Below are 27848 nucleotides of genomic sequence, written 5' to 3' on the forward strand. Positions count from 1 at the left end.
TCGCCTAGGCTGGAGTGCAGTGGCACGATCTCAGCTCACTGCAAGCCCCACCTCCCAGGTTCATGCCATTCTCCTGCCTCAGCCTCCCAAGTAGCTGGGACTACAGGTGTGTGCCACCACGCCCAGCTAATTTTTTTTTTGTATTTTTAGTAGAGACAGGGTTTCACCATGTTAGCCAGGATGGTCTCGACCTCCTGACCTCGTGATCTGTCTGCCTCGGCCTCCCAAAGTGCTGGGATTACAGGCGTGAGCCACTGCGCCCTGCCAAATATATGTATTATATATCCAAAATGTATTATATAGACATAAATGCATGCACACAATATGTTTCTTTATAAATTTAAAACTTCCAGAAAGGTATCAATATTAGTAGCTATTTCTTTGGAATTAGAGTAGACAGACGTCGGAAACAAGGAAATTTTACTTTTCACTTTATTATTTCTTCTACCTTGTTTTAATTTTTATAATGACCATGTAGTTCTTTTATAATAAAATACAAATATAAAAACACCAAAGTAGACCTCTCTGAAACTGATGTAGCTAGGCTGACTCTACAAACCCTGTCCTAAATGATTTCCAGTTGGTGTACTACTAGTCTAAGAGCATAACTCTCCTTCTGTACCACTGTCTCACAATTCCAGATGAAGGAATTAGACATCAAAGGTCAGATAGAACTATATTAAGAGTGTTAGGAGACTAGTTATGTTATTAAAGTCAGCTGGAAACCGGCTGTGGTGGCTTACACCTGTAATCCCAACACTTTGAGAGGCTGAGGCAAAAGGCTGGCTTGAAGCCAGGAGTTCAACGCCAGCCTGGGCAACCTAGCAAGTTTCCATCTCTATAAAAAATTTAAAAATAAAAATAATAAAGTCATCTATAAAGAAATCTTCTACCAACAATTTATGTCCACTTAAGGGGGGAAAAAAAGGATATAAACTGGGTCAAACAACCTTAAGAACAAGTGAGGATACTGAAAAATAGACCATGTTGGGTCAATTCCCTAAAACAATCTACTGGAAGAGATAATCTGATTCATCTACTTGCCTGTTGAGCTGAAATCATTAATAATAAGCAATAAACATGACTCTCACCAGGAAAGGAATAGTACTCAGTCCATGCTTTCTGCCCAAATAATGATCACTGGTAGATAATACACTTTTTTAAAGAGCCGTGTGGTATGACAGTAAAATCTTGTGAAAAAACTAGAGTTGAAGTTAGTTACCATCTATTCTCCTTAAAACAAGCTCAATTAAACTACCTGTGAAAATGATATTCAAATAATACGCTGAGGTAAAAAGGATTTGAATGTTTGTTTTGTTGTTGTTGTTTCTGAGGCAGGGTCCCAGTCTGTCACCCAAGCTGGAGGGCAGTGGTGCCATCTCGGCTCACTGCAACCTCCACCTCCCAGGTTCAAGCGATTCTCGTGCCTCAGCCTCCTGAGTAGCTGAGATTACTGGTGCCCACCACCATGCCTGCCTAATTTTTGTATTTTTAGTAGAGACAGGGTTTCACCATGTTGGACAGGCTGGACTTGAACTCCTGACCTCAAATGATGTGCCCACCTCAGCCTCCCAAAGTGCTGAGATTAGAGGTGTGAGCCACCATGCCTGGCCTGAATGTATTTTTTGAAGCACCTCTTGAAACATATATCCCCAATAAAAAACAATGCAATCACTTCAAAAGGTAAGGACCCAACAGCCCGTGCAAAAACCAAAACTACTACTGAATCCCTCAAATAAACTTTAAAAGAAATGCAATGGTAGTTAAGAATTGGGTATAACTTATAAAAGACTTGGAAAAAGTACATAATATAATAAATAACAAGTTGGAAGTTAGCCAGAGGGGGAAGAAACATATCCTATAAATGGCTATTTAAGCCAACAAATACAAAGGCAAACTGATTTGTCACCTCCCAGAATGATTCTGAAAGATCATTCGTCACCAATAAATGCAATCCAATTCCTCAATTAAAGCAAAGCACAAAATATCTGTCAAAAATAATAAATACCATAAAGCCACTGAAATGGGTAAAATAATTCTTTTTTTCTAATAGGAGGAAAAAAGTCACCAGTCCCTAGCATCTGTATATTGTTTTTATTGACTGCAGCATGAAACATTTGGGAGAATTATCTATACCATCCTCCCTAAACTAATGATAGGATTCACGGAAATTTAAAAACTAAAAACCAAAACAGAGGTCTTATACCAATGGCCAAATATATTTTGAGTTTCCTGGGTCATTAAATGAATTAATCATAAACACGAAAACGCGTAACAGTATGCCTGCAATTTTATACTTGCTGCTTTATAGCAAAAAAATTCATGACTAACAATGCTACATGAATGCTGAAGCATTTTTTAAGGAATTATACATGCCTGAAATATTTCGTATTTTATTACATCACCATGTGACTAGAGCATGATTTTTTAGATAGTTCCTACTTTATAAAATCTTTTCACTCAAGTGATACAAAGCAATAGTTTTCTAGAAGATGAATGCAGCATACATCACTGTGAATTACAATTTGCTCTGTTTTGCTAATACAGAACGTAAGTCGTTCCTCTTAACATGCTTGCCACCAAACTGAAAAAATAAAGACCATAAAAATTTATGATTTGCTAAATCCTCCTGAATGGGTCTGATAAGTGTAAAATGGATAAGCCAAATAGTTTTTCTTAATTGCTGAAATAAATTTTGTTTCTGAGTTGAGAGGCTTTCTAATATAGTGCTATCTAATAAAATATTCTGAAATGATGAAAATATTCTTTATCTACGCTATCCAATACAGAAGCCATTAGCTAATGTGACTACTGAACACTTGAAATGTGACTAGTGTGACCAAGGAATTGAAAAATTAATTTTATTAAAATCTAATTTAAATATCTAAAATATTAAAAAACAAAGTTCTAATGAGAAAGATGTAGATGTTCAAAAGTTGGCCTAGGCCAGGCATGGCAGCTCATGCCTGTAATCCCAGCAGGATTGCTTTGAGGCCAGGAGTTTGAGACCAGCCTGGGTAACAAAGCAAGACCCCACCACTATTAATAAAATTTATTAAAATAAGAAACAGCTGGCCTATACTTTGCTGCTGAAAACATAGTGCCATTGAGCTAAATCTGAGTGACTGACTTAGAGAGCCAAAATAAATCCTGAAAATTGGCAGTTATCACAAATGATGACTTACACTTCAAATGTCACCAGACACTAGCGAGTTTACATAGGCTACAGAACTTAAATAATTTTAAAACACTAAAAACTCAATTTTTTGCGTTGAACTAACCAAAAAAAGTTAATATAAAGTTCTTTGTACCTTCCACATGAATGAGCAAATCAAAGAAGAAAATCATTAACATTCAATATTAATTTTTAAAAGGCTTTAGCACAATCTAGAAAAACACTTGAGTAAAGGACTGTTAAGTTTCTACAGTTTTGGGGACCTGGATCATACTATTCTAGATCAATGTTCTCTCTTCAATTCAAAAATGTACATTCAGCCAGGCGCAGTGGCTCACACCTATAATCCCACCACTCTGGGAGGCCGAGGTGGGCGGATCACCTGAGGTCAGGAGTTCAAGACCAGCCTGGCCAACATGGTGAAACACTGTCTCTATTAAAAATAGAAAAATTAGCCAGGCATGGTGGCGGGCATCTGTAATCCCAGTTACTTGGAAGGCTGAGGCAGGGAGAAATGCTTGAACCCAGGAGGTGGAGGTTGCACTGAGCCAAGACCACGCCACTGCACTCCAGGCTGGGTGACAGAGCGAGACTCCGTCTCAAAAAAAAAAAAAAAGTACATTCATAGCCAGTTGTGGTGGCTCACACGAGTAATCCCAGCACTTTGGGAGGCCAAGGTGGGAGGACCGCTTGAGCCCAGGAGTGCAAGAGCAGTCTGGACAACATACTGAGATCCCATCTCTGAAAAAAATTGTAAACATTAGCCAGACAAGGTGGCACACAACTGTGGTGCCAGCAACTTTGGAAACAACAGTGAGAGGATCACTTGACCCAAAGAGATCAAGTCTGCCATGAGCCATGATCATGCCACTGCACTCCAGCCTGGGTGACAGAACAAGACCCTGTCTCAAAAAAAAAAAAAAGAGAAAAAAGAAAGTACAATGATGAAACCCAGACCTGCCCTTTACCTCCCTGCCTTATCAACAGGAACCCATAAGTAAGACGTAAGGGATAGAATTTCTCATGTCTCTTATGCTCTACTATAAACCAATGTTATGCAAACACTTTGCAAATTCTGCCCATCTGGTATATGGCATAATACAGCTTTTCATTGATTCATTTTCAGAATGGACTCAAATTTATCATTATCTATTAGGAATAAAAGGACTGAATTATGGGTTACCAGAAAAATGGAATTATCAAGCAGACATTGAAGTTGTTTCAGAAGAATACAAAATTGAGAAAAGTTCAAAATATACTGTTAAGTGAAAAGACTACATAACAAGCAATATGATCTTATGTATGGCATGCTTATCAAAAAAGCATAAAGCACATACACTAAAATGTTATGAGTGACTATATCTGGGTGATAGGGGTATGGTAGGGTATTTATTCTCGATATATGAATACCTATATTCACAGAAAAACCTGCACACAAATGTTAACAGCAGCTTTATTTTTAATAACCAAAACCTGCAGACAACTAAAATGTCCCTCAATAAGTGAATGGTAAACTGTGGTACATTGATGCTATGCAACACTACTACAAAACAAACAGTAACAAATTACTGATACATGCAACAACCTGGACGACTCTCAAGAGCATTATGTTGAGTGAAAAAATAGTCAATTCCAAAAGGTCACATCCTGTAGGATTCCATTGATACAGCATTCTCAAAAATAACAAAGTTCTAGAAATAAACAACAGATTAAGGGTATTCAGGGGTTAGGAATGATGGAAGGAAGAGAAGAGGTGTTACTATAGGGGGTAGCACCAGAGAGATCTTTGTTATCCTGGCTTAGTTCTGTATCTTGATTGCTTTGGTGGTTACACAAATCTACACATGCTGCAAGGGTCCCCAACTCCCAGGCCATGGACCAGTACCAGGCTGTGACCTGTTAGGAACCCGGCTGCACAGGAGGAGGTGAGCGGCCAGTGAACAAGCAAAGCTTCCTCTGTATTTACACACTGTCCCCACTGCTTGCATTAATGCCTGAGCTCTGCCTCCTGTTAGGTCACCGGCAGCATTAAATTCTCATAGGAGCTCAAACCCTATTGTGAACTGCACATGCAAGGGATCTAGGTTGCCTGCTCCTTATGAGAACCTAATGCCTAATGATGATCTGTTACTGTCTCCCATCACTCCCATATGGGACGGTCTAGTTGCAGGAAAACAAGCCCAGGGCTCCTACTGACTCTACATTATGGTGAGTTGTATAATTACTTCATTATATATTATAATATAATAATAATAATAGAAATAAAGTGCACAATACATGTAATGCTCTTGAATCATCCTGAAACCATCTCCACTCCCACCCATTTGTGGAAAAACTGTCTTCCACAAAACTGGTCCCTGGTGCCAAAAACGGTTAGGGGTTGCTGCATAAAGTACTCAATATGGGATACACTGTAGCAATGTGAATTTCTTGATTTTGACATTACAGTATATTTATATAAAATGTAACAACTGGGAGAAATTGGATGAGGGATGCAGGGGGTCTTCTCTGTACCATTTTTGCCACCTTCCATAAATCTATATAATTTTAAAATAAAAAAATGTTTAAGAAAAAGGATAGATTTTTGTCCCTTTCCCCTTCCTGCTCTTGCCTATCCTCTTATTCTCCAGGAACCAGTCAGGTCTAATGCCATAAGCTGGGGCCAAACAAGGTGTCAGATACCAGACAGAAAGAAGAGGGCTTCTACATGGGAGGATGGCCCAATATAAGATGTCAAAGCCCAAGCAGGGTGAGGTGGTTCTCCATATAGAAGGGCAGCTCAGCATGAGGTGTTGGAGCCCAAGCAGCATAAGGAAGAGTCTAGACTGTGGGAAAAGGGCAGCCTGGACCACCATGTCAAAAGCTAAGTGGGGTGAAGAAAGTATCAAGGAGTGGGTGTGGACCAGTGCAGTGTATCTAAGTAAGAGTGCCGTAAGGAGGGGGTCTGCTTGGTGCTAAGGTCTAGTTCAAGTTGTCAAAGCACATGTAGGAGGAGAAAGGTATCCACGCAGGGCAGGGGTAGCAAGTACTCCTGTGAGGCTTAGAAGCCTAGGAGCATCTGCATTGGGGGTTAGGATAATAAGAAAATAAGTAAATATGCTGAGTTAACAAGCCAGGTTTCTCATCGTCTAATGTACTCTGCTGGACTGTAATGGGAGGTAGCAGTAGGAACTTAATGGTTTTCAATGTTGACAGATATGGAAACTATAGAAAGGAATATGTGCACTATATGTAAATGTATATAATTATATACATACATACATTCTCTAGCTCTGTCCATTGAGAGGCCTGGGAGCAGCTACACCCCAACTGCAAGGAGCAGCATGTTCAGCATCCAGACCTTGGCTTCTAAATACCATTCTCCACTAAAATGAACTAGGGGGTCCTTGGAGAAATGGCTGACTCCAGAACTGAAGCAGAAAAAGGACAAGATAAGCCTAGAACATAATGTGCCAAAAACCAAAGAAGTACTCAACGACTGACGAGATATGTCCAAGAACGTAAAACCAGCTTGAAAAGGCTTCTGTTAGCTAAAGCTTAAACTGAGTATTAAAATAATCACAGTAATAGATTTTAACCCAGCAAATTTTTAAAAACCCTAATTCCATATTGATAAATATGGAATATTTATAAATTTCATATTGATAAATGGAATATTGATATAAATGGAATATTGATAAATATGGAATTCCATATTGATAAATAAAGTGTGATAAGGAATAACTTTATAGTAGCAAAGCCTGCAAGGTATCAATTGATCAAAGTGAACCATCATCTGAATGACAGCAAATAAAACTCAGGTGCTGCCTGTCAGAATGCAATGGCGAGAAAACACAGCATTATTCCTACAATATTCCTGCCAAAGATGCTTAACTTAAATATTCTAAGGAGGAAAAAAAATCAGGTAAGGCCTGAGGGACATTCTACTAAATAAATGTAAAATATAAATTCCAAAAGTGATGAATTAACCCAGACTAACAAAAACTGAAGAACATGACAATTAAATGCAACATGTAATTTTGAACTGAGTCTTTTGTCTAACAAACTGTTGGACTTCAGCAGTTCTCTCCCAGTAACTAACAGAACATGTAGTTCAGTGAGTACATAAAAGAGGTAAAGAATACAATTATTGGCTGGGCGTTGTGGCTCACACCTGTAATTTCAGTACTTTGGGAGGTGAAAGCAGGAGGATCACTTGAACCCAGGAGTGTGAGACTAGCCTGGGCAACATAGTGAGACTCTGTCTCTACAAAAAAATTTTAAAATTAGCCTGGCATGGCGGTGTGTGCCCGTAGACCAGGTAGCTCAGGAGACTGAGTTGTGAGCATTACTTGAGCTCAGGAGGTGAAGGCTACATTAAGCCATGATCACACCACTGCACACCAGCATGGGCAAAAAAAAAAAAAAGAAAAAAAGAAAAAGTGAATACAACTAAACAACTTGACCTAACTGACATTTATAAAATAATCCGACCAACCATAGCCAGCATACACATTCTTTTCAAGTACACATAGAACACTCACCAAATAGATCATATGCCAAGCACTGAAACAGGTCTCAATAAATTTAAAAGGGCAGAAGTCATACAGCATATATTTTCTAACCACACTCATTAGATATCAATGATGAAAAGATATCTGGAAAATTTCAAAATATTCAGAAATTAAGCAAAACACTTCTAATTAACTCATGAATCAAAAAGAAATAACAAAGGAAGTTAGAAGTATCTTTAATTGAATTAAAATGAAAAAATAAAAGCCATGCTGAGAAAAAAAGTTTAGAGCTTCACATATTTAGGTCAAAAATGAATATCTAAAATCAGTCACCAAACTTTCTACTTTAAAAAGCTAAGATAACAAGAGCAAATGAAAACCAAAGTAGTAGAAAGAAATAATAAAAAGTAAAAATGAACAAAGTTAAAGTGAATAGTGAAAATCGATAAAACCGAAACTTCACTATTTGAAGAGACAACGAAAACTAGTAAATCTCTACCCAGTCTAATTAAGAAAAGAAAAATTATTATACCAGTATCAGGAATGAGAAAAAAGAAATCACCATTGATCCTTAAAACAACAAAGGAAAATATTAATAGAACTTTGATCAATTAAACAATTAAGAAAATACAATTTACCAAAACTTATTCAAGAAAAAATGTTTAGTATGAACAGCCTACTTATGTTTTTTAAATAAAATTTGTAATTTAAAACCTTCCCACAGGCTGAGGTGGGAGGCCACTTGAGCCCAGGAGTTCGAGACAAGTCTGGACAACATAGTGAGACCCTGTCTCTACAAAAAAAATTTTAATTAGCCTGGTGTGATGACGTGTGTGTGTAGTCCCATCTACTTGGGAAGCTGAGGTGGCAGGATCATTTAAGCTCAAGAGGTTGAGATTACAGTGAGCTGTGCCTGTGCCCCTGCACTCTGCACTCCAGCCTGGGCAACAGAGCAAGACCTTGTCTCCAAAGAACAACAAAAACCCTTCCCACAAAGAAAACTCAACTCTAGATTAGCTTTACTGGTAAAGCCTATCAAATATGTATGATAAAAATATCAATCTTACACAAACTCTTTCAGAAAACAGAGAAGGAAACACTTCCTAACCCATTTACAATGAGGCCATTATACCTAAAAATGACATAGCTATTCCAAAAAAAAAAGAAAACCATGCACTAATATCTCTCATAAACATACAAATGTTTAAATTAGTAAACTGAATTCAACAAGAAAAAAGGATGACACATCATGACCACGTGTGATTTATCCCAGGAACACCAAGAGCTATTTAATATTTGAAAATCAGCACAATTCACCATATTAAGAGAATAATGACAGGATATTCATATGATCATTTCAATCGATGCAGAAGAAGTACTTGATGAAATTAAATATCCATTCACGTGTTTTTTGTTTTTTTTTTGTTTTTTTTGAGACGGAGTCTCGCTCTGTTGCCCAGGCTGGAGTGCAGTGGTGTGATCTCAGCTCACTGCAAGCTCCACCTCCCGCATTCACACCATTCTCCTGCCTCAGCCTCCCTAGTAGCTGGGACTACAGGTGCTTGCTACCATGCCCAGCTAATTTTTTGTATTTTTTTTAGTTGAGACAGGGTTTCACCTTGTTAGCCAGGATTGTCTCGATCTCCTGACCTCGTGATACGCCCACCTCAGCCTCCCAAACCACTCACGATTTTTAAACAAAGTCTCAGCAAACTAGGAAGAACACTTCAACCTAATAAAAGTAATCTATGAAAAACCTACACCTAATTCTTTTTTTGAAACGGTCTCACTCTGTCACTCAGGATGGAGTACAATGGTGTGATCTTGGCTCACTGCAACCTCCGCCTCCTGGACTCAGGTGATCCTCCCAATTCAGCCTCCCAAGTAGCTGAGACTACAGGTGCACACCACCATGCCCAGATAATTTTTTTTTTTGGCAGAGATGGGGTTTCCCCATGTTGCACAGGCTGGTCTTGAACTCCTTAACTCAAGCAATCCCTTGCCTTCCTTGGCCCCCTAAAGTGCTGAGATTACAGGCATTAGCCACTGCACTCAGCCCCTAACATAATTCTTTTTTTTTTTTTTTTTTTTTTTTGAGACAGAGTCTGGCTCTGTCCCCCAGGCTGGAGTGCAGTGGCACCATCTCGGCTCACTGCAAGCTCCACCTCCCAGGTTCACGCCATTCTCCTGCCTCAGCCTCCTGAGTAGCTGGGACTACAGGCGCTCGCCACCACGCCCTGCTAATTTTTTTGTATTTTTAGTAGAGACAGGGTTTCACTATGTTGGCCAGGATGGTCTCGAACTCCTGATCTCGTGATCCGCCCACCTTGGCCTCCCAAAGTGCTGGGACTACAGGCTTGAGCCACTGCACCCGGCCGCCCCTAACATAATTCTTAATGATGAAAGAGTAAATGCAGTCCCCTTAAGATCTGGAACAAAGCAAACATGTCTACTTGCATCGCTTCTATTCATCATTGTTTTGTAGGCCCCGGACAGTGCAATAAGAAAAAGAAATAAAAGAGATACAGATTGGAAAGTAAGTAAAACATATGGACAATACAACAGTGAAGAAATCTAAGGAATCTACAACATAACTACTATAACTAATAAGTAAAGATAACAAAGTCACAGAATACACAGTCAATATAAAAAGAATCAACTGCATTTCTATATTCTAGAAAGTAACAATTAGAATTTGACATTTTAAAACATACCATTTACAATAGCATCCAACCAAAACCATGAAATACTTAAGGATAAAATTAACAAAATGTGCCCAATAACTTTACACTGAAAACTACAGAACAATGCTGAAATAAAGAAAACCTAAATAAAAGTAAAGGTGTACTATGTTCATGGACTGGGAGCCATTATTGTTTAGATGTTGGTTTGTATCAAGTCAATATACAGAATCAATGCAATCTCAATCAGAATCAGTTGGCTTTTCAAAAAAAAAAAAAAAAAAAAACTAAAAGGTGGATTCCATACTTTATATGAAAATGCAAAGGACCTAACATAGTCACTACAGTATTACAAAAGAACAACAAAATTGGAGGACTTACACAATTTGATTTCAAGATTTACTATAAAAGATACAGCAATCAAAACAGTGTGACACTGATTTAAAGACGGACGCTAGGTCCATCAATGAAAACCCACAAGAAATAAGACTTACACAAACACGTACCAAGAGAAATGAAAAAAGACTTGTACAACAATTTTCTTAACCACTTTATTCATAGTAATTGAAAGTAAAAGACAACACAACCACAAAAAGGAGAATGAATAAACAAATTTTAAGATATTAATTAAAATGACTAAACATTAATCAATAGGGAAAAAGAATGATACATTCAACCAACATGGATGAATCCCAAAACATGTTGTGCAAAAGCAGCCAGACACAAGAGTTACATATAACTCCATTTACATGAGGTTCTCAAGGACAATGACAATCTATGAAGAAAAAATATCAGAACAACTGTTGTGGAGGAATTGACTGGGAAGAATTACAAAAAAACTTCCCAGGATGACAAAAACATTCGGTATCTTGATGGATTATGGATTATACAAGTTTATGCAGTTGTCAAAACTCTGAACGACGAACTCAGAATCTGAACATTTCACTTTAAACTTTTCCTCAATTAAAAACAGAATGTATATTTTCACTCAAAAAAAAATCTGATTGCCTACTATAACCCAGGTATTGAGAACACAAAATTTAAAGGCAGGATACAGAAAAAAATACCTTAAAATATAATGACAAGACAGTCTTGCAAGCAAAGAAATGCAGAGTTATTATAGTTACCACAATGAAATCACAAGAAAGAGACATCTTTTAAGGTGAAACGTGAATAACAGTAAATTGCCAAATAAATAATATTATAGGCATATATGACATGAACAAAAGTAACAGAAAAAAACCATAGTGGACCTAGGCAACTAAATTAATTTGATATGCTTAAAGCATAAAATGGTGGGGAAAGGGGCTGAACTACAGTTTAAAAAAAAGTTGGATAAGGGACGGGATTATGATGGCTATTTCTGCCCATGCAAAAAAGTACATTTTACTGTTTAGTAATGAGGAACCACTGGACAAGTTTCAGTAAGGGAATGACCTGTATACATCTCATTTGGAAAGATCACTGTAGAAACTATCTGAAAGATACACTGGAGAAGGCTCAGGCTACTGTCAGTCTAATAAAAATGTCAGTCTATTGCAATCTATAGACTGCCTCATCTAACAAAAACAGAATGCACATTCTTTTCAAGCTCCCACATAACATTTCACCAAGGTGGACAACATTCTGGGCCATAAAATACAATCTAACAAACTTAAGAGAATAGCAATCATACGGTGTCTGCTCTAAGACCACAACAGAAATAAACTAGAACTAATAACAGAATGGTAGCTAGAAAATATCTCAAAATACTTGGATATTAAACAACACACTTCTAAACAATAATGGTTCAAAGAATTTTTTTTTTTTAAGACAGAGTTTCACTCTGTCACCCAGGCTGGAGTGCAGTGGCGCAATCTTGACTCACTGCAACCTCTGCCTCCGGAGTTCAAGTGATTCTCATGCCTCAGCCTCCCACATAACTGGGATTACAGGTGCATGCCATCATGCCCGGCTAATTTTTGTATTTTTAGTAGAGATGGGGCTTTGTCATGTTGCCCAGTCTAGTCTCAAACTCCTGAGCTCAAGTAATCCGCCCACTTTAGCCTCCCAAAGTGCTGAGATTATAGGTGTGAGCCACCACACCCCAGTCCAAAGAAGAAATCTTAAACAGAAATTTTAAAATATATTGAACTAAGTGAAAATAAAAACACAACTATCAAAATCTATGCAGTGTAGCTAAAGCAGTGCTTAGAGGAAAATTTATAGTATGAATGCATATATTAGAAACAAAAAATCTAAAATGAATACGCTTCCACTTTAGGAAAGTAGAAAAAGAAGAGCAAATTAAATCCGAAACAAGCAGAAAAAAAATAATAAAAATTAGAGCAGAAATAAATGAAACTGAAAATAGGAAATAGAGTAAAAAAAAAATCAAGAAAACTGAAAGCTGTTTCTTTGAAAATATCAATAAAATAAGCAAGCCTCTACCACTGGGCAGGGGGAAATGCAGAGATGTTTGAACATGAGTTTCAGTTTTAGTTTTGCAAGATGAAAAAGTTCTAGAGATCTGTTGTACAACAATGTCAATACAGTTTGCACTACTAAAATGGACACTTAAAAATTGTTGCTCTCTCTTCTGCTCGCATTCTCACTCTGCCATGCCCTGCTCTGAAAAGACACCCACCATTACCCCCAGCAAACAGGCTGGTTTGCAGAGGAGGGCAGCATGCAGCTCCATTTTGCCCCACTCTCTGAGCAGGCCACAACCCTGACTCAGGGATGCACAAAGGACACAGGCTATGACCTCAACGGTGCCTATGATGATACAATACCACCTATGGAGAAAGCTCTAGTGAAAATGGACATTCAGATAGCTCTTCCTTCTGAGTGTTATAGAAGAGTGGCTCCATAGTTTGGCTTGGCTGCAAAACACTTTATTGATGTAGGAGCTGGTGTCATAGATGAAGATTACTGAGGAAATGTTGGTGCTGTACTGTTTAATTTTGGCAAAGAAAAGTTTAAAGTCAGAAAAAGTGATCGTATTGCACAGCTCATTTGTGAATGAATTTTTAATCCAGAAATAGAAGTTCAAGCTTTGGATGATGCTGAAAGGCATTCAGAAGCATTAGGTTCTACTAGAAAGAATTAAAATTTATGCCAAGAATAGAAAATGAGAACTCATACCTTTTTCTTAAAGAGTTTTTGCTTAAAGCATTTTGGTAAAACTTCTGTAATCTTAATAGGTTTACCTTCTAAAAATACCGCATTTTCTTATGATCAAGGAAAAGAGTACCTCTGTTCAGATCACACAGAAACTCTGTTTTTCTGCTGATAGTTGTATGTAAATCTGCTTTGTCGTGATATAAGACAATGTCTTTTTAAAATCAAATGTACATCAATTACAGACCCAAAAAAACCCTATGTAATTTAACTTAGTAAATATTACACCCAAAAAAAAGGGAATTGTTAAGACAGTAATTTTTTTAAAATTACTGTCTTAAGAAAAAAAGAAAAAAAAGAGAAAACACAAATTACTAATACCAGAAATGAAAGAGAGGACATCACTATAAACCCCTGGACATTAAAAGGATAATAAAACAATACTATGAATTTTGTTCCCACAAATTTGACAACTTTATCAAAATAGACCAATTCCTTGGAAGACACAATCTGTCAAAACTCACACAAGAAGAATTAGATAATCTGAAGAGACCTATATTTATAAGAGAAATCAAATCAACAATAACTTTTGAAAACAGAAAGCACCAGACCCAAAGCAGTTCACTGGTGAATTCTACCAAACATTTAAGGAAGAAATTACATCAATTCTCTACAATCTCTTCCAGAAGATATAAGCAGAGGGAATACTTGCTAATTTATTCTGAGACCAGCATTACCCTAATACCAAAAACAGACAAAGACATCAAGAAAACAATAGACTAATATTTCTTATGAACACAAATGTAAAAATCCTCAAAATATGATCAAATCAAATCCAACCACTTCTAAAAAGAACTATATACCACAAACAAGCAGGATTTATTCCAGGTATGAAAGCTGCTTCCATATTCAAAAATCAACTAATGTAATCCATTACATCAACAGGCTAAAGAGGAAAAAGTTACTGCAATGGGCTAGGTAAAGCTGGTGAACGTATGTATTAGAGCACAACTACAAGTAGTTATCCACTCATTCACACCATGTGCCAACACCTGGACTACAGTGAAAAGTAAGACAAAACTCCTGTCCTTATAGAGTCTACAATCCATCAGAGAAACATCGTACAAGTAAATCACAAGTCCTTAGCACAGGGACTCAACCTAGTGTCAAGAGAAGTGACAGGCTGATGATGATGGAGCACTATCTAGAGGTTATAAAACAGGTATGAAGTATGACTGAGGGTAATATCTCAAGCAGGAAATATTAAAGTCCTAAAGCAAAAGAAAAAGTACATGTTAGATGAACTGAAAGGAACCTAGGTTTGATACCATAGAAAGAAGAGACAAGAATTTACATGATGGTTGTGGTTTCACTGATTATTGGGTAAAAATAAAGATAGAAGAAGGAAAAACCTACGGGTGCTTACGAAACATCTTAAATGATGTCTGGGGTAGATAGGAAAGAGTAAAGGGCTGACATACTTTAAAAAGATAAACAGATCAAGCAAGCGGAGGATGCAAAGAGAGCAGAGAATAGGAGCATATTAGAAAAATTTAAGAAGGCAAGAATTACAGAATTTGAAGGAAAAACCCTTGAATGTGTGATATTTTTCTAGTTATGTTGAAGATTCAAATGTTTTACTCTTTAAGGAGAAACCGAGAAGTTAAATAAAATATCTTTTAAAATTAAGCATTTAAAATTTAATACCAAAATAATCCTAATATTGTTATCCTGAAAGAAATAAGCTTCTAAAATAAGAACTTAATTTTGCCTTTCAAATATGATTTATGTCAATATTTTAGTATATCTATTCAAGAACACTAGCCCTGAAACATTTTCTGAAATTTCTTTGATGACTTGCAGTATTACTTAACAAAAAATTAGTTTCTAAGTTTAATATCTTAAAAAGGAATTACTTACAGGGACATTAAGTGCATACTGTAGTCCTTGAGGAAGTCTCTCATGTGTTTCCATCTGCTCTTCATCATTTTTCACTGTCTCCTCATGGACCATGAGTTCATCATGTGATATCATATCCTGTTGTCTCATTTCACTTTCTTGTAACACTTCATCTGCAGCAAGGATCTCCTGGTGAGGCATACTTCGATCTTGAAGTACTGAATCCTGTAGCTCTCCAGACACAGTAGACTGGCCAGACACTCCACCCATTACAACCATTGTCCTGGAAGACTGCATTTCGTCTATGCCGCCACATTTAAGAAACAATCCTTCCAGTTTGTCGTCAATGTTCATGCTTAAGTATAACTGCCTAGAAAGACCAAGTTTGGCAACAAAACATAGTAAATTAGTTTTATATGACTACTTCATTTTTTTTAAATTTTCAAATTAAGAATTTGAACATTCAAATACAAAAATTTTATTGATGTACTTTGGAACTGCCTCCAATTTTAAAATTATAATACCAAGATAGGTTTCCAAAGGCTGATAGAATAAAACAAAAATTTTCATTTTGATATAAAGGCATAAAATCCTAACTACTTCATTATTGAAAAATAAGCCTGACATAAAAGCAAATTAGGGAAAAGTATTTGTAACATCAGTCAAGGGATCCATATTCTTTAATATATTAATAATATATTGAAATGTGTTAAAAATAAAAAGAGATGAATTCAATAAGGAATAAACTGACAGAACATCATCAAGCAAATCATTTTTAAAAATTTAGAAATAGTCATTAAACATATAAAAAAGAGTCTCAGTAGTAATCCAAGAAATTACCGTTAAACAGCACTATCATATTTCATCTACCAAACTGATAATGACTCTTAAAAAATACATCCAATGTTGAAGCATTAAAAAAAGACACTCATCTACTGATAATAAAAGTATGATTAGATCAACTATTTTCAAAAGCCATTTGGTATCAAATGCTATAAAATGCATCAAAAGCTATAAAAATGTACATATTCTTTGAACAAGGAATTCTACATTTTGGAATTTATCTTGATGAAATAAAAAATGTAAACAAAGGTAGACACAGAAAATCACTACAGCAGTCAATACCATAATGAAAATGTTAAGTATATTTCAGTTTAGTCACTTCTTTCCCAAATTAATCACATAAGTAATGACCAACTTTGATCATAGTTTTCAGCAGTCAAATACCTAAGTTAAATTCCAACACACTACTGAAATCAAAATACTCTCTCCTTTACTAAGGTTATCATTAACAGAGAAAACTTTACTGAAATGAACAGCTCAAAAAAACCTTATAAACAGCAAAATACACAAATGTATAATTCATAACTTGCTAATCTTTCTTCCCTGGTACCAGTTATTATCAGCCTAGAATATATACAGTATATCTGTACAAAACATCTGATTTCACTTTTCAAAATCTTTAGGTAGCAAAGTTAAAATCTAAAGGTCAAAGATTGCTGGGTATGGTAGTTCACGCCTGTAATTCCAACACTCTAGGAGGCCGAGGCGAGCGTATTGCTTGAGCCCAGGAGTTTGAGACCAGCTAGGGCAACAAGGCAAAACCCCATCTCTACAAAATAAAAACACAATAATCAGCTGGGCATGGTGGCACGCACCTGTGGTCCCAGCTACTTGGGAGGCTGAGGCAGGAGGATGGCTTGAGCCCAGGAGGTCGGAGCTGCAGTGAGCTGTGATTGTACTACTGCACTCCACCTAGGTGACAGAACAAGACCCTGTCTCAAAAATAAACAAATAAAAATAAAGGTCAAAGATGTTACATACATCACCAAATAGCTGCTCTCTTCAAAAATTTCATTTATCACATTTCTTAGAAAACAAACTAAAACTAAATGAAACAAGTCTCTTCAGGCTAAAATTTGATTATTCTGTCCATTTATTTGGAAATCCTTAAAAATCAATTGGTGAAAAGTATTTGTAACATCAGTCAAAAACTCCATATCCTTAATATATTAAAATACCTTAAAAATAAGAGATGAATTCAATAACGAATAAACTGACAGGAACACTATCAGACAAATCACTAAAGAAAACTTAGAAACAATCATTAAATATATAAAATAACTGTATTTTTATGTTTTAAATATATAAAACATTGGCCGGATGCAGTGGCTCACGTCTGTAATCCCAACACTGGGAGGCCGAGGCGGGCAGATCAGGAGGTCAGGAGATCGAGACCATCCTGGCCAACATGGTGAAACCCTGTCTCTACTAAAAATACAAAAAAATTAGCTGGGTATGATGGTGCATGCCTGTAGTCCCAGCTACTCAGGAGGCTGAGGCAGGAGAATCATTTGAACCCAGGAGGCGAATGGTGCGGTGAGCCGAGATCGAGCCACTGCACTCCAGCCTGGCGACAGAGCAGGACTCCATCTCAAAAAAAAAAAAAAAAAAGAAAAAAAAATTGGAGGGAGTACATATATACCTAAGTATACACATTTATGAGGTACATGAGGTATTTTGATACAAGCATGCAACGTGAAATAAGCAAATCATGGAGAATGGGGTATCTATCCCCTCAATAATTTACCCTTTGAGTTACAAACAACCCAATTATACTCTTTAAGTTATTTTTAAATGTACAATCAAGTCATTATTGACTACAGTCATCCTATTGTGCTATCAAATAGTAGATCTCATTCATTTTTTCTATTTTTTTTGTGTGCCCATTAACCATCCCCACCTTCCCCTTCTCAGCCTCCAGTAACTATCCCCTTTTACTCTCTATATCCATGAGTTCAATTGTTTTGATTTTTAGATCCCACAAATAAGTGAGAACATGCATTTGTCTTTCTGTGCCTGGCTTATTTCATTTAACATAATGATCTCCAGTTTCACCCATGTTGTTGCAAATGACTGGATCTCATTCTTTTTTATGGCTGAATACTACTCCATTGTGTATATGTACATTTTCTTTATCCACTCATCTGTTCACAGACACTTAAGTGGCTTCCAAGTCTTAGCTATTGTAAACAGTGCTGCAACAAACACAGGAGTGCAAATATCTTTTAATATACTGATTTCCTTTGTGGGGGAAATATACCCAGCAGTGCGAATGCTAGACTGTATGCTAGCTCAATTTTTAGTTTTTTGAGGAACCACCAAACTTTTCTCCATAGTGGTTGTACTAATTTACATTCCCACCAACAGCATAGAAGGGTTCCCTTTTCTCCACATCTTCACCAGCATTGGTAATTGCCTGTCTTTTGGATATAAGCCATTTTAACTGGAGTGAGATGACATCTCATTGTAGTTTTGATCTCCATTTCTCTGATAATCAATGATGTTGAGCACCTTTTCATATGCCTGTCTGCCATTTATATGTCTTCTTTTGAGAAATGTCTATTGAAATCTTTTACCCATTTTTTGATTGAATTATTAGATTTTTTTTTCCTATAGAGTTGTTTGAGTTCCTTATATATTCCGGTTATTAATCCCTTGTCAGATGGGTAGTTTGCAAATATTTTCCCCCATTCTGTGGGTTGTCTCTTCACTTTGTTGACTGTATCCTTTCCTGTGCAGAAGACTTTTAGCTTGATGTGATTTTTTTAAAATTAATCTTATGCCTAGCATCAAGCCAAAACAATAAGTATTGAGGAAGTAGTAGTATTCTGGGGACAGATAATATTTTGGAAAAAAGGCATAAAGTGCTAGAGTGTGAGACTTGGAACAGGAAGAGAGCACACCTTGATACAGAAGTAGTAAACTGAAGACAAAGTGGAAATACTCCAAATGAAAAACAAATGACCTCTTCAAAAATCTTCCTGAAAACCAATCACATGCAAAGAAAAAGAAATCTCTCTTCCTTTTTACATAAGTTCCTTATTCCTATGGCCCCAAATTAAGGCATATATTTGGAGTTAAACTGTCTGCCCTGGAAACTGTTTTTGAAATACCCTGAAATTTCCCCAAAATACCAGAAAGTACTAAGACATCAAAACAGACTCCAATATCAATGGACACAAGGTTTTAAATAAGACAAAGTTTTAATATGAGCTTTAGAAATATCTATCAAAATGAAAACCGTATGTACTCTTGATCCAGCAATCTCACTGCTAGGGATATATAGTATACAACCTTATGGGTTTATTCATAGACATTCACCAAAGAAGTTAAGTGTAAGGATGTTTGCTACAACCCTTCAATGGGAAAAGACTGGAAACAAATTTAAGCATCCATAGACAGGGGAATTGTTACATTAATTATGACTCAACCATACAATGGAACACATGCAGCCATTAAAAGGAATGATGTTAGCTTTATGTGCTGGTTCTCCAAGATATATTAAGTGAAAAAAAATCAAGGAGAACGATGTAGATAGTAAGATCTTTTATCTATCTATCTATCTATCTATCTATCTATCTATCTATCTATCTATCTATAGAGAGAGAGAGAAAGAGAAATACATACACACACATATATATATATTTTTTTCCTGGTAAGAAACTTAACTGGAATTTGGAAAATGAAATAAGAAAGGATCTTCATGAAGAAGACTAATTTTGACTTTTTATTATTCCTTTTTCATGTACCAACATCTTTTCTTTCTTTAATGTTACGGCAGGCTAATAGGGTATGAGTAACAGAATTGACTCTAGGTCTTGTTTTTCTTCTTTATTTTAAAACAAAGACTTAGTGTTATTTTAAAATATGTTTCAAAGACAAAGTGAGTTATACCTCTATCATATACCTCAACCTGTCTCTGGCCAGGAAATTTTACCAGGCCCATGGAAAAACGGAATAGGACAAAGCTACACTTAATAATGAAAGATAAAGTACAAAAAAATACGTTTTTATTGTCCTTGCACCTCCCTTCTATGCCATTATGGTTTTAACCTTTCCCACTTAAACTCTTAAGTGGTCTCAGTCAAAGCTCTCATGTGCCTCACTGCATATTCAAAAATCCAAATACAACAAAAGGTCCCATGCTCAAAAGCTAACACATGCCATATCCCTCCTCTAATTTCATTATTTTTAGGGAGGATCAGCCAAGTGTAAAGAAAGAAAACTGAGGTAATCAAGCCACACTAATATGTGAATAATTAACTGTCTCTTCCTGTTAACTCCTCAAAAAGCCAACTGCTTTCTAATCCAAATGTGTGTATAATTAATGGAAAGTCAGGGGTTAGGGATACTACACAGAAGCGAGGAGGAAAGAAATAATGCTTCCTTTAAATCTTATTACTCACATGGAAGACTGATTTGGAAGGAAAAAAAAAACTAAACAATTAATTTCAGCTTCAAGGAACCTCTGTCCAACTGGAGAGAAAAGAAAATACGTGGAGTAATAAGCCACTCTGAGCTTCCTGTGAAGACCCTTTATCTTGTAGAGACCTTAGGCAGCTGACATCATAGAGTACAAAATGGCAGCGCTGTTAAGAACCGAGACAGGCTGGACAATGATGTCCAAGGGCTAATTCAGCTAAGAATGAGAGGCAATCCTTCCTCTGCACTGCAAGTTACCCAGAGCAGAGAATGACGAAAACTACAACAGAGCAGGAAAGAGAAAGGAAGGAGACCAACTCAGGCCAATTTCTCCTAAATCTCCCTTTCACAGATTACTTCAAATTCTGCATTCTTCCCCCGCTTCCATGATTTATTCTTCCCTCATCACCATCCCTCTGCGAGAGAAACTGTCTACAGGGGTATCTAGAGAGCCACAACACAACTTCCAGTTTCATTAAATTTCCCCTCCCTGCTCCCACTCCCAACCCCACACACACTTAACATCCTTCCTATTGACACATGTTTAGTTCAGCTGTGTAAAAGCCTAACTGTAGTGGCTTAGGTAACCCTCTAGTCATTTAAGCCTAGTGGCAGAGGGGTACTTAAAAAGAACGTAAATTATCTGCCATTACCTTTCTCCTGTCTACCAGAAGAAATAGCTGACTCTTCTTGTGGTCATCTTCTAATTTAATGTTTCTAATCAATTATGTGTAAGTAATTAAAAACTAACCTTTACAGATTTATATTAAGTTGAAACAGAGTAAACAGTTTTGGGTCGGGGCTTTTAATAAGGAATTAAATACATAGGCTTTTAATACAAATATATTTGACAATTATTTCCAAAACTCGGGGAACTGTCTGGGCTTGTCTTCAGAGGACAAAGTTAACAGAAGCATTACAAATGGACAAGTTGGGCACTACTACTCATTTTTAATCAAATATACGAGGCTCTCAAAAATGCTTGCTTGTTCTACAAGGGCCAATTAAAAATTGGGAAAAAAATGCTTGCTGAGGTTTTTTGTAATGGGAGTTGTATACAATTAATGAGGTCTTTCCAAATTAATATGTTTATGTCTGTATTCTAAAATTCAGAAATTATGAAAACCTGGAGAGGAAAGACAACTAATGTGTGCTGAGATGTAAGACACTGTGCTGGGCACCTTTAAATATATTACTTTACTTTTTATTTACAATAACCCTTAAGACAGTAACAGCATATCCCCATTTAACAGACAAATTGGGGCTTACATAGCTCAGAAGTAAACTGGGATTTCAAACCAGACTTACCTGACTCAATGCACTTTTTACCGTATCACACTATTTCCTGACTTTAAAAGGCCCGGGACACTTTAGGAAGCAGTTGAACTCTCATTGCCCTCTCACCACGTGCTCTTCTTTTTTTTTTTTTTTTTTTTTTGAGACGGAGTCTTGCTCTGTCGCCCAGGCTGGAGTGCAGTGGCGCAATCTCGGCTCACTACAAGCTCCGCCTCCCGGGTTCACGCCATTATCCTGCCTCAGCCTCTCCGAGTAGCTGGGACTACAGGCACCCGCCACCACGCCTGGCTAATATTTTTGTATTTTTAGTAGAGACAGGGTTTCACCAGGGCCTCGATCTCCTGACCTTGTGATCCGCCTGCCTCGGCCTCCCAAAGTGCTGGGATTACAAGCGTGAGCCACCGTGCCCGGCCCACCACCTGCTCTTAAGGCCTTCTATCATCATTGCTTGGCTTGGCAAAGCAATCAAACTGTCCTTAGCTGACTACTCCATCTCATGGCTACCATGGGAGAACTTTCTGACACAGAATTCCCTTTTCTCCCGTGGGAGGATTCAACACTTTCCACATTTTCTATTTTCCAATTTCTATCTGTTACTCACATCTCAGTGAATTTCTCCTCAGTCATTCTTTCTTTTTCATGGGTTTAAATATATCTTCTTAAGCTACCTTCCTTCCTCTGTTTTCTCAAAGCCTTACCAGGAAAATCTCTCTACCTTCCCATTTCCAATTGGAAATTTAAAAATAATCCTAAATATGGCTAATAAATGTAAAACCAGTCAGTCCTAATGATACACCTGTATCAAAAAAAGAGGGCTGTACATTTTAAAATGAAAACAGATTTGAAGGCTTGTGCTATATGCTCTAAAATTTTTTAAAGCACCAAGTTCCCTTTCAGAATCTATATGAACATCCATGTGTCACTTATTACCTTCAATTAATCTGCATTTGAGCATGAAAGAAATATTTCTCACTTAGAGATCCTACGTTTCTGCTTCATTTGAGTTTGGTAGTAATATTATTTTCTATATTTTTTGAATAATATGGAACTTCAACTATGAGTCAAAGCAGGTTATAATAGGCAAGCTTCTGAACCTAATCATCATTGTCTTTTGTAGAAAAAGAGTAATTCCCAACTTCAAATATTCTCACAAATTCAGTAATACCTCTTCCCCTGACTTTGTAACAGAACCCATTCAATCTAAAATGAAACTTCACTTGTAAGCCAAAAGAGAAGCACTCAAAGGAACTTGTTCTGAAAACAGGTAAAAGAAAAAAGCTAGATTTCACAAATTACTTCTGATCCAAAGCACTCTGTTATTTGGAGGATGCCAGTTACATTAACTCGGATATTAACATTTCTAACCTATGTTTCTAACCGTGAGAAATTACACCTTAAAAATATCAGCATTAGAAATACAAATATCAACCAACCTCCAGATCATTTGGTGAGATGAAACCCGTGACTAATACCAGAACTTTTAACAAATTTGCTATTTGTTATTCTGAAGAAGTTTTGTCTTTGCTTTCATCTTTGAAAAGTATAGTTTTGATCTAAGCAGAAACTATTTCATCTCTTATTAATAAAACAAAATCTATTTCTTGTCTAAGTACATTCAAAGACCTCTTCAGATATACCTCTGTATAACTACCATTTTGTATCTATAAAACATATCTTCTAAACCATGTTAATTTTTAAAGTACTACTATTTCAAAATATCCTAATAGGAACATCATTTATAATAATGGTAACTGGACAAAATGGTCTCTCATTAGTGCTAACAACAAGAAAGGATGTTTAAACAAATATCTATTTCAATGGCTGCTAACACAACTATTAATCAGAAAACTTACACGCTAACAATAATCATTTTATATGACTTTAAAAACCTAAAAACTTTAAAAAAAAACCTCTTTTTTCACCACGGAAAAATAATTTATAAATATTTGAATAAGTCAAAGTTAATAGGCATTTCTATACCACACTGAAGTCTCTCTCAAATAAAACAGAATCTAGGCATATTCTGCATTCCAAATATTTATCATCTGTTTTGTAAAACAACGTAACATCAAGAAGATAGTAGTATTTAGAAATACTAAAACATCAAATTTACGGAAATTCAAACAGTTTAAGAAACAGCTATAATTTATCTTAATAAGGAGAGGGGGAGGGAAAAAGTAAAAAAAAAAAGTTCATGCAAAGCAGAATCCGACATTCTGTTGGATCTAGTCATTGCATCCACTACATTTTATGCCAATATCAATAATTCAAACATTAATATTCAAACTATAAAGTTTCTGTAATCTTACATAATAAAAAGAAATATTAAAAAAACTTCTTAAAACAAAATTTCCCTGTATACTATGAACAAATGTTAAACACCTAATTTTTTTTTTTTAATTACATGAGATGGGACTGTGCACATCCCACTATGCCTAGATTGCTAATGGTTATTTTTAATACATACCATACAGTAACCAAGACTCATTCCAGAACAACAACAAAAAAGTTTACTGTTTAAATCAACAGCACTTTTTTTTTTTTTTTTTGAGAGAAAGACTCTCGCTCTCACCCAGGCTGGAGTGCAGTGGTACCATCTCGGCTCACTGCAAGCTACGCCTCCCAGGTTCCCGCCATTCTCCTGCCTCAGCCTCCCGAGTAGTTGGGACTACATGGGCCCACCACCATGCCCGGCTAATTTTTTTTGTATTTTTTTGGTAGAGACAGGGTTTCACCATGTGAGCCAGGGTGGTCTCGATCTTCTGACTTCGTGATCCACCTGCCTCGGCCTCCCAACGTGCTGGGATTACAGGCGTGAGGCAATTTTTTTTTTAATGAAAATAAATCTGACTCAAACCTTAATGTGACAGATAGCTGGCTATCTCCCCAGAATCTGTTCTCTCCTTCTCATGCAGTAATAAAAATTAAGTGCAACATATGGCTGCCTAGGTCAGAGTCACTCACTTCCCAGCCTCCTTTGCAACTGGTTGTGACATGTGACAAAGTTAGAGCCAAAGGGATCTGAGTGAAAGTGATATATACAAACTCCTCTTAAAGGTAAAGAGAATGCCCTTCTCTTTTTCTTCTTATTAGCAGACACAATGGTAACCATCCTCACCCACAATATAGAAACTGCATAGAAGAAGAGCAGAGCAAGACAAAGGAGCCCTGGGACATAGTGATTTTGCAGCCTCCATATAATCTCAAGATAGTTTACACAGACTTTTCAAGTAAATATAAATATATTTCTACCTTTATAAGCCTCTGTCACAGTAGCCAAGTCTATATGCTAACATATCAAACTTAAGTGATTACTGAATTATCTGTAAGACTGCTTCCTTATATTAGTGCAGGCATATATACAACATGTACAGATGTATAAAAACTGATATGTCTTCTCACATTTTAAAAATTATATAGCAAACATCATTAAATTTGACTAACATGTCTAACTTTCCTCGGTGTGAAAACAGTTTCTCTGAAAATTCTGGGAAACTTAATACGAGTGTATATGTGTTCAGGATAGGGAGTAAAAATGCTATACCCTGTTGAGAAAAAATGTTAAACCAAGAAAATAACTCTCAATTAAATTTCACTTAAGACTACACATTCTTGTGTGTGTTAGAGTCTAAAATGACATCATTATTCATCATTTAAATTTGTTTTCTCAGGATAAAAACTAGTTTCTTCCAAATATAAATACCAAAACTTTAAGAAACTATTATATAAATTCAGTATAAAATTCTAGCAGCTGAACACAATTACTTCATATTTGAAAAAGCTTATTTATTCAAGATTATGAAAAATAAGTATTAAAATTACCCGAGACTAACGTAAAAATGAAGACTTCAAGGAAAGGAATGCTGTAGAGTTGAAAAAGAAATCATGGTTGAGTTTCTACCTTTCATAGGCTTCAGAAATCCTCAATACCACCTTAATCACTTATGCCATCCAATTCCTACAATAAAACACACACACAACAAACATTATTTATGGTAGGAAAAGATACTATACAAATATAATATGTGCAAATTGGTATGAATACTGAAGTGAAAATTCTTTCTAAATACAGTAAGTTATGACTGAATGACCAATGTACTGACTTGTTTTCATGTTTGAAATTGGGAAAATACAATAGTGGTAAGTAGACAGTAAATGAGAAACTTGGCCTTATAAAGAACAATTGCCAGCCAGTCGCAGTGGCTCAGGCCTGTAATCCCAGCACTTTGGGAGACCGAGGCAGGCGGATCACGAGGTCAGGAGATCGAGACCACCCTGGCTAACACGATGAAACCCCGTCTCTACTAAAAATACAAAAAATTAGCCAGGCGTGGTGGCCGGCGCCTGTAATCCCAGCTACTCGGAGGCTGAGGCAGGAGAATGGCGTGAACCCAGAAGGCAGAGCTTGCACCACTGCACTCCAGCCTGGGTGACAGGGCAAGACTCTGTCTCAAAAAAACAAACAAACAAAAAAGAACAATTGCCTAGATGTGGAGTCTACAGCCTCAAAGATACAGGATATTCAAGGAAATTCAGATAATTACAAACCTAAAAGGTTAGAAAAAAACAAAACTTAAGAAACTACTTACAAACAGTAATCATATCTGCTTTGTTAAAGTCTATAAAGTGAAGAGAGAAGAAACACAATGGTGGGCCTTACAAACAAACTAATGCATGCCAAAACTTAAAAGAAACTATTATATAAATTCAACATAAAATTCTAGTAGTCAAAAACAATAGAAACGATTATGGTTATAAAATCAGCAAGATTACCACTGACAGGGAAAAGCTGACAAAAAAGATAGATAAAATCATATGGAAAATTTTTGGCACATTCAAAACAAAAACAAGAGTATAGGCTATACACAGGAAGAAAACTTCCTGACAGTAAGTATTCTGAGCATAGTTAACAGACTAAAGATTTTATGGAATTTCCTACCCTGGAGGTTCTTAAAATACTAGATTCCTATCTATCAAGAATAGTTCGCATACACTCCTTCACAAGAAGTGTGTAGACCAGATGATATGTTAAAGATCCTATGATTTTACATTAGCTTATGATGGTACAAAGGCAAAAAGAATAGTCTTTCCCACGTACATCCATATCACTAATGATTTCCTCTTTGAACTTCAGAAAGTATAATATTAATTCATTTTTTTAAAAACATTTCAACAGTTTACATATTTTTTTAAAAGCTCAAATTCTTGTAGAGCTATTCACCTCTCAGTACTCTTGCATTTCAGAATTTTCCTGGATATTCATGTAAATCTCTTTTTACAGATACACTTTCGTGCAAAATAAAATTTATTTTTCTCAATAGGATTGTATCATATATAAACTATAGTGAAATGACAACAGTAACAATAAGAGGGGAGGGGCTCATTACAATCCAGAGTTGTTACAATATATTATGTAAAATATCTATTATACATATGTTAAATACGTTAAAAGGAACTCATGTTTTAAAGTTTTTTAATTATGAAAAACTGCAATCAACAAATAAGAGATCTTCAACAAAGACGCAGAAATTATGTAAAAGAACCAAATGGAAATCCTGAAGTTTAAGAATATAGTAACAGAAATAAAAAATTCATCAGAAGGGCTCAACAGATTTATGGCAAAAGAAAATCAGTGACTTTTAAGATACATCAATAGAAACCATCCACTCTGAAAAATAGAGTGGAAAAAGGTGGAAGTAAAATTAACAGAGTCTCAAAGACGTGTGGAACAACATTCAGCTTACCAACATTTTGAGTACCAGGAAAGAAGAGAAAGAGCAGAAAAAAAAAATTAATAAAATATTGGCCAAAAACTTGCCAGATTTACTTTCTTTTTTTTTTTTTTTTTTTTTTTGAGACGGAGTCTCACTCAGTCGCCCAGGCTGGAGTGCAATAGTACTATCTCGGCTCAGTGCAACCTCCACCTCCCCGGTTCAA

At 36.3% G+C, this 27848-nt stretch overlaps 1 protein-coding gene and 1 pseudogene across 4 annotated transcripts in view; one reads left to right on the forward strand and one right to left on the reverse strand.

Annotated features, from left to right (window-relative positions):
• Window positions 1-27848, reverse strand: part of ZNF148 (zinc finger protein 148) — a 150282-nt gene that overhangs the window by 72521 nt on the left and 49913 nt on the right. For 3 of the 4 annotated variants that reach the window (XM_003275551.4, XM_030801508.1, XM_030801509.1), the window contains exons 3-4: window positions 25734-25869; window positions 15372-15720 (exon numbers count right to left, since the gene is read on the reverse strand). In XM_003275551.4, the coding sequence (XP_003275599.1) occupies window positions 15372-15704 (333 nt within the window). In that variant the 5' untranslated portion in view covers window positions 15705-15720; window positions 25734-25869. The remainder of the gene's footprint in view (window positions 1-15371; window positions 15721-25733; window positions 25870-27848) is intronic. The other variant, XM_003275554.3, reaches the window with a different exon arrangement.
• On the forward strand, window positions 12950-13544 carry LOC105738793 (annotated as a pseudogene).

Source organism: Nomascus leucogenys, chromosome 21, assembly GCF_006542625.1.
Source record: "Nomascus leucogenys isolate Asia chromosome 21, Asia_NLE_v1, whole genome shotgun sequence".
NCBI classification, from domain to species: Eukaryota; Metazoa; Chordata; class Mammalia; order Primates; family Hylobatidae; genus Nomascus; species Nomascus leucogenys.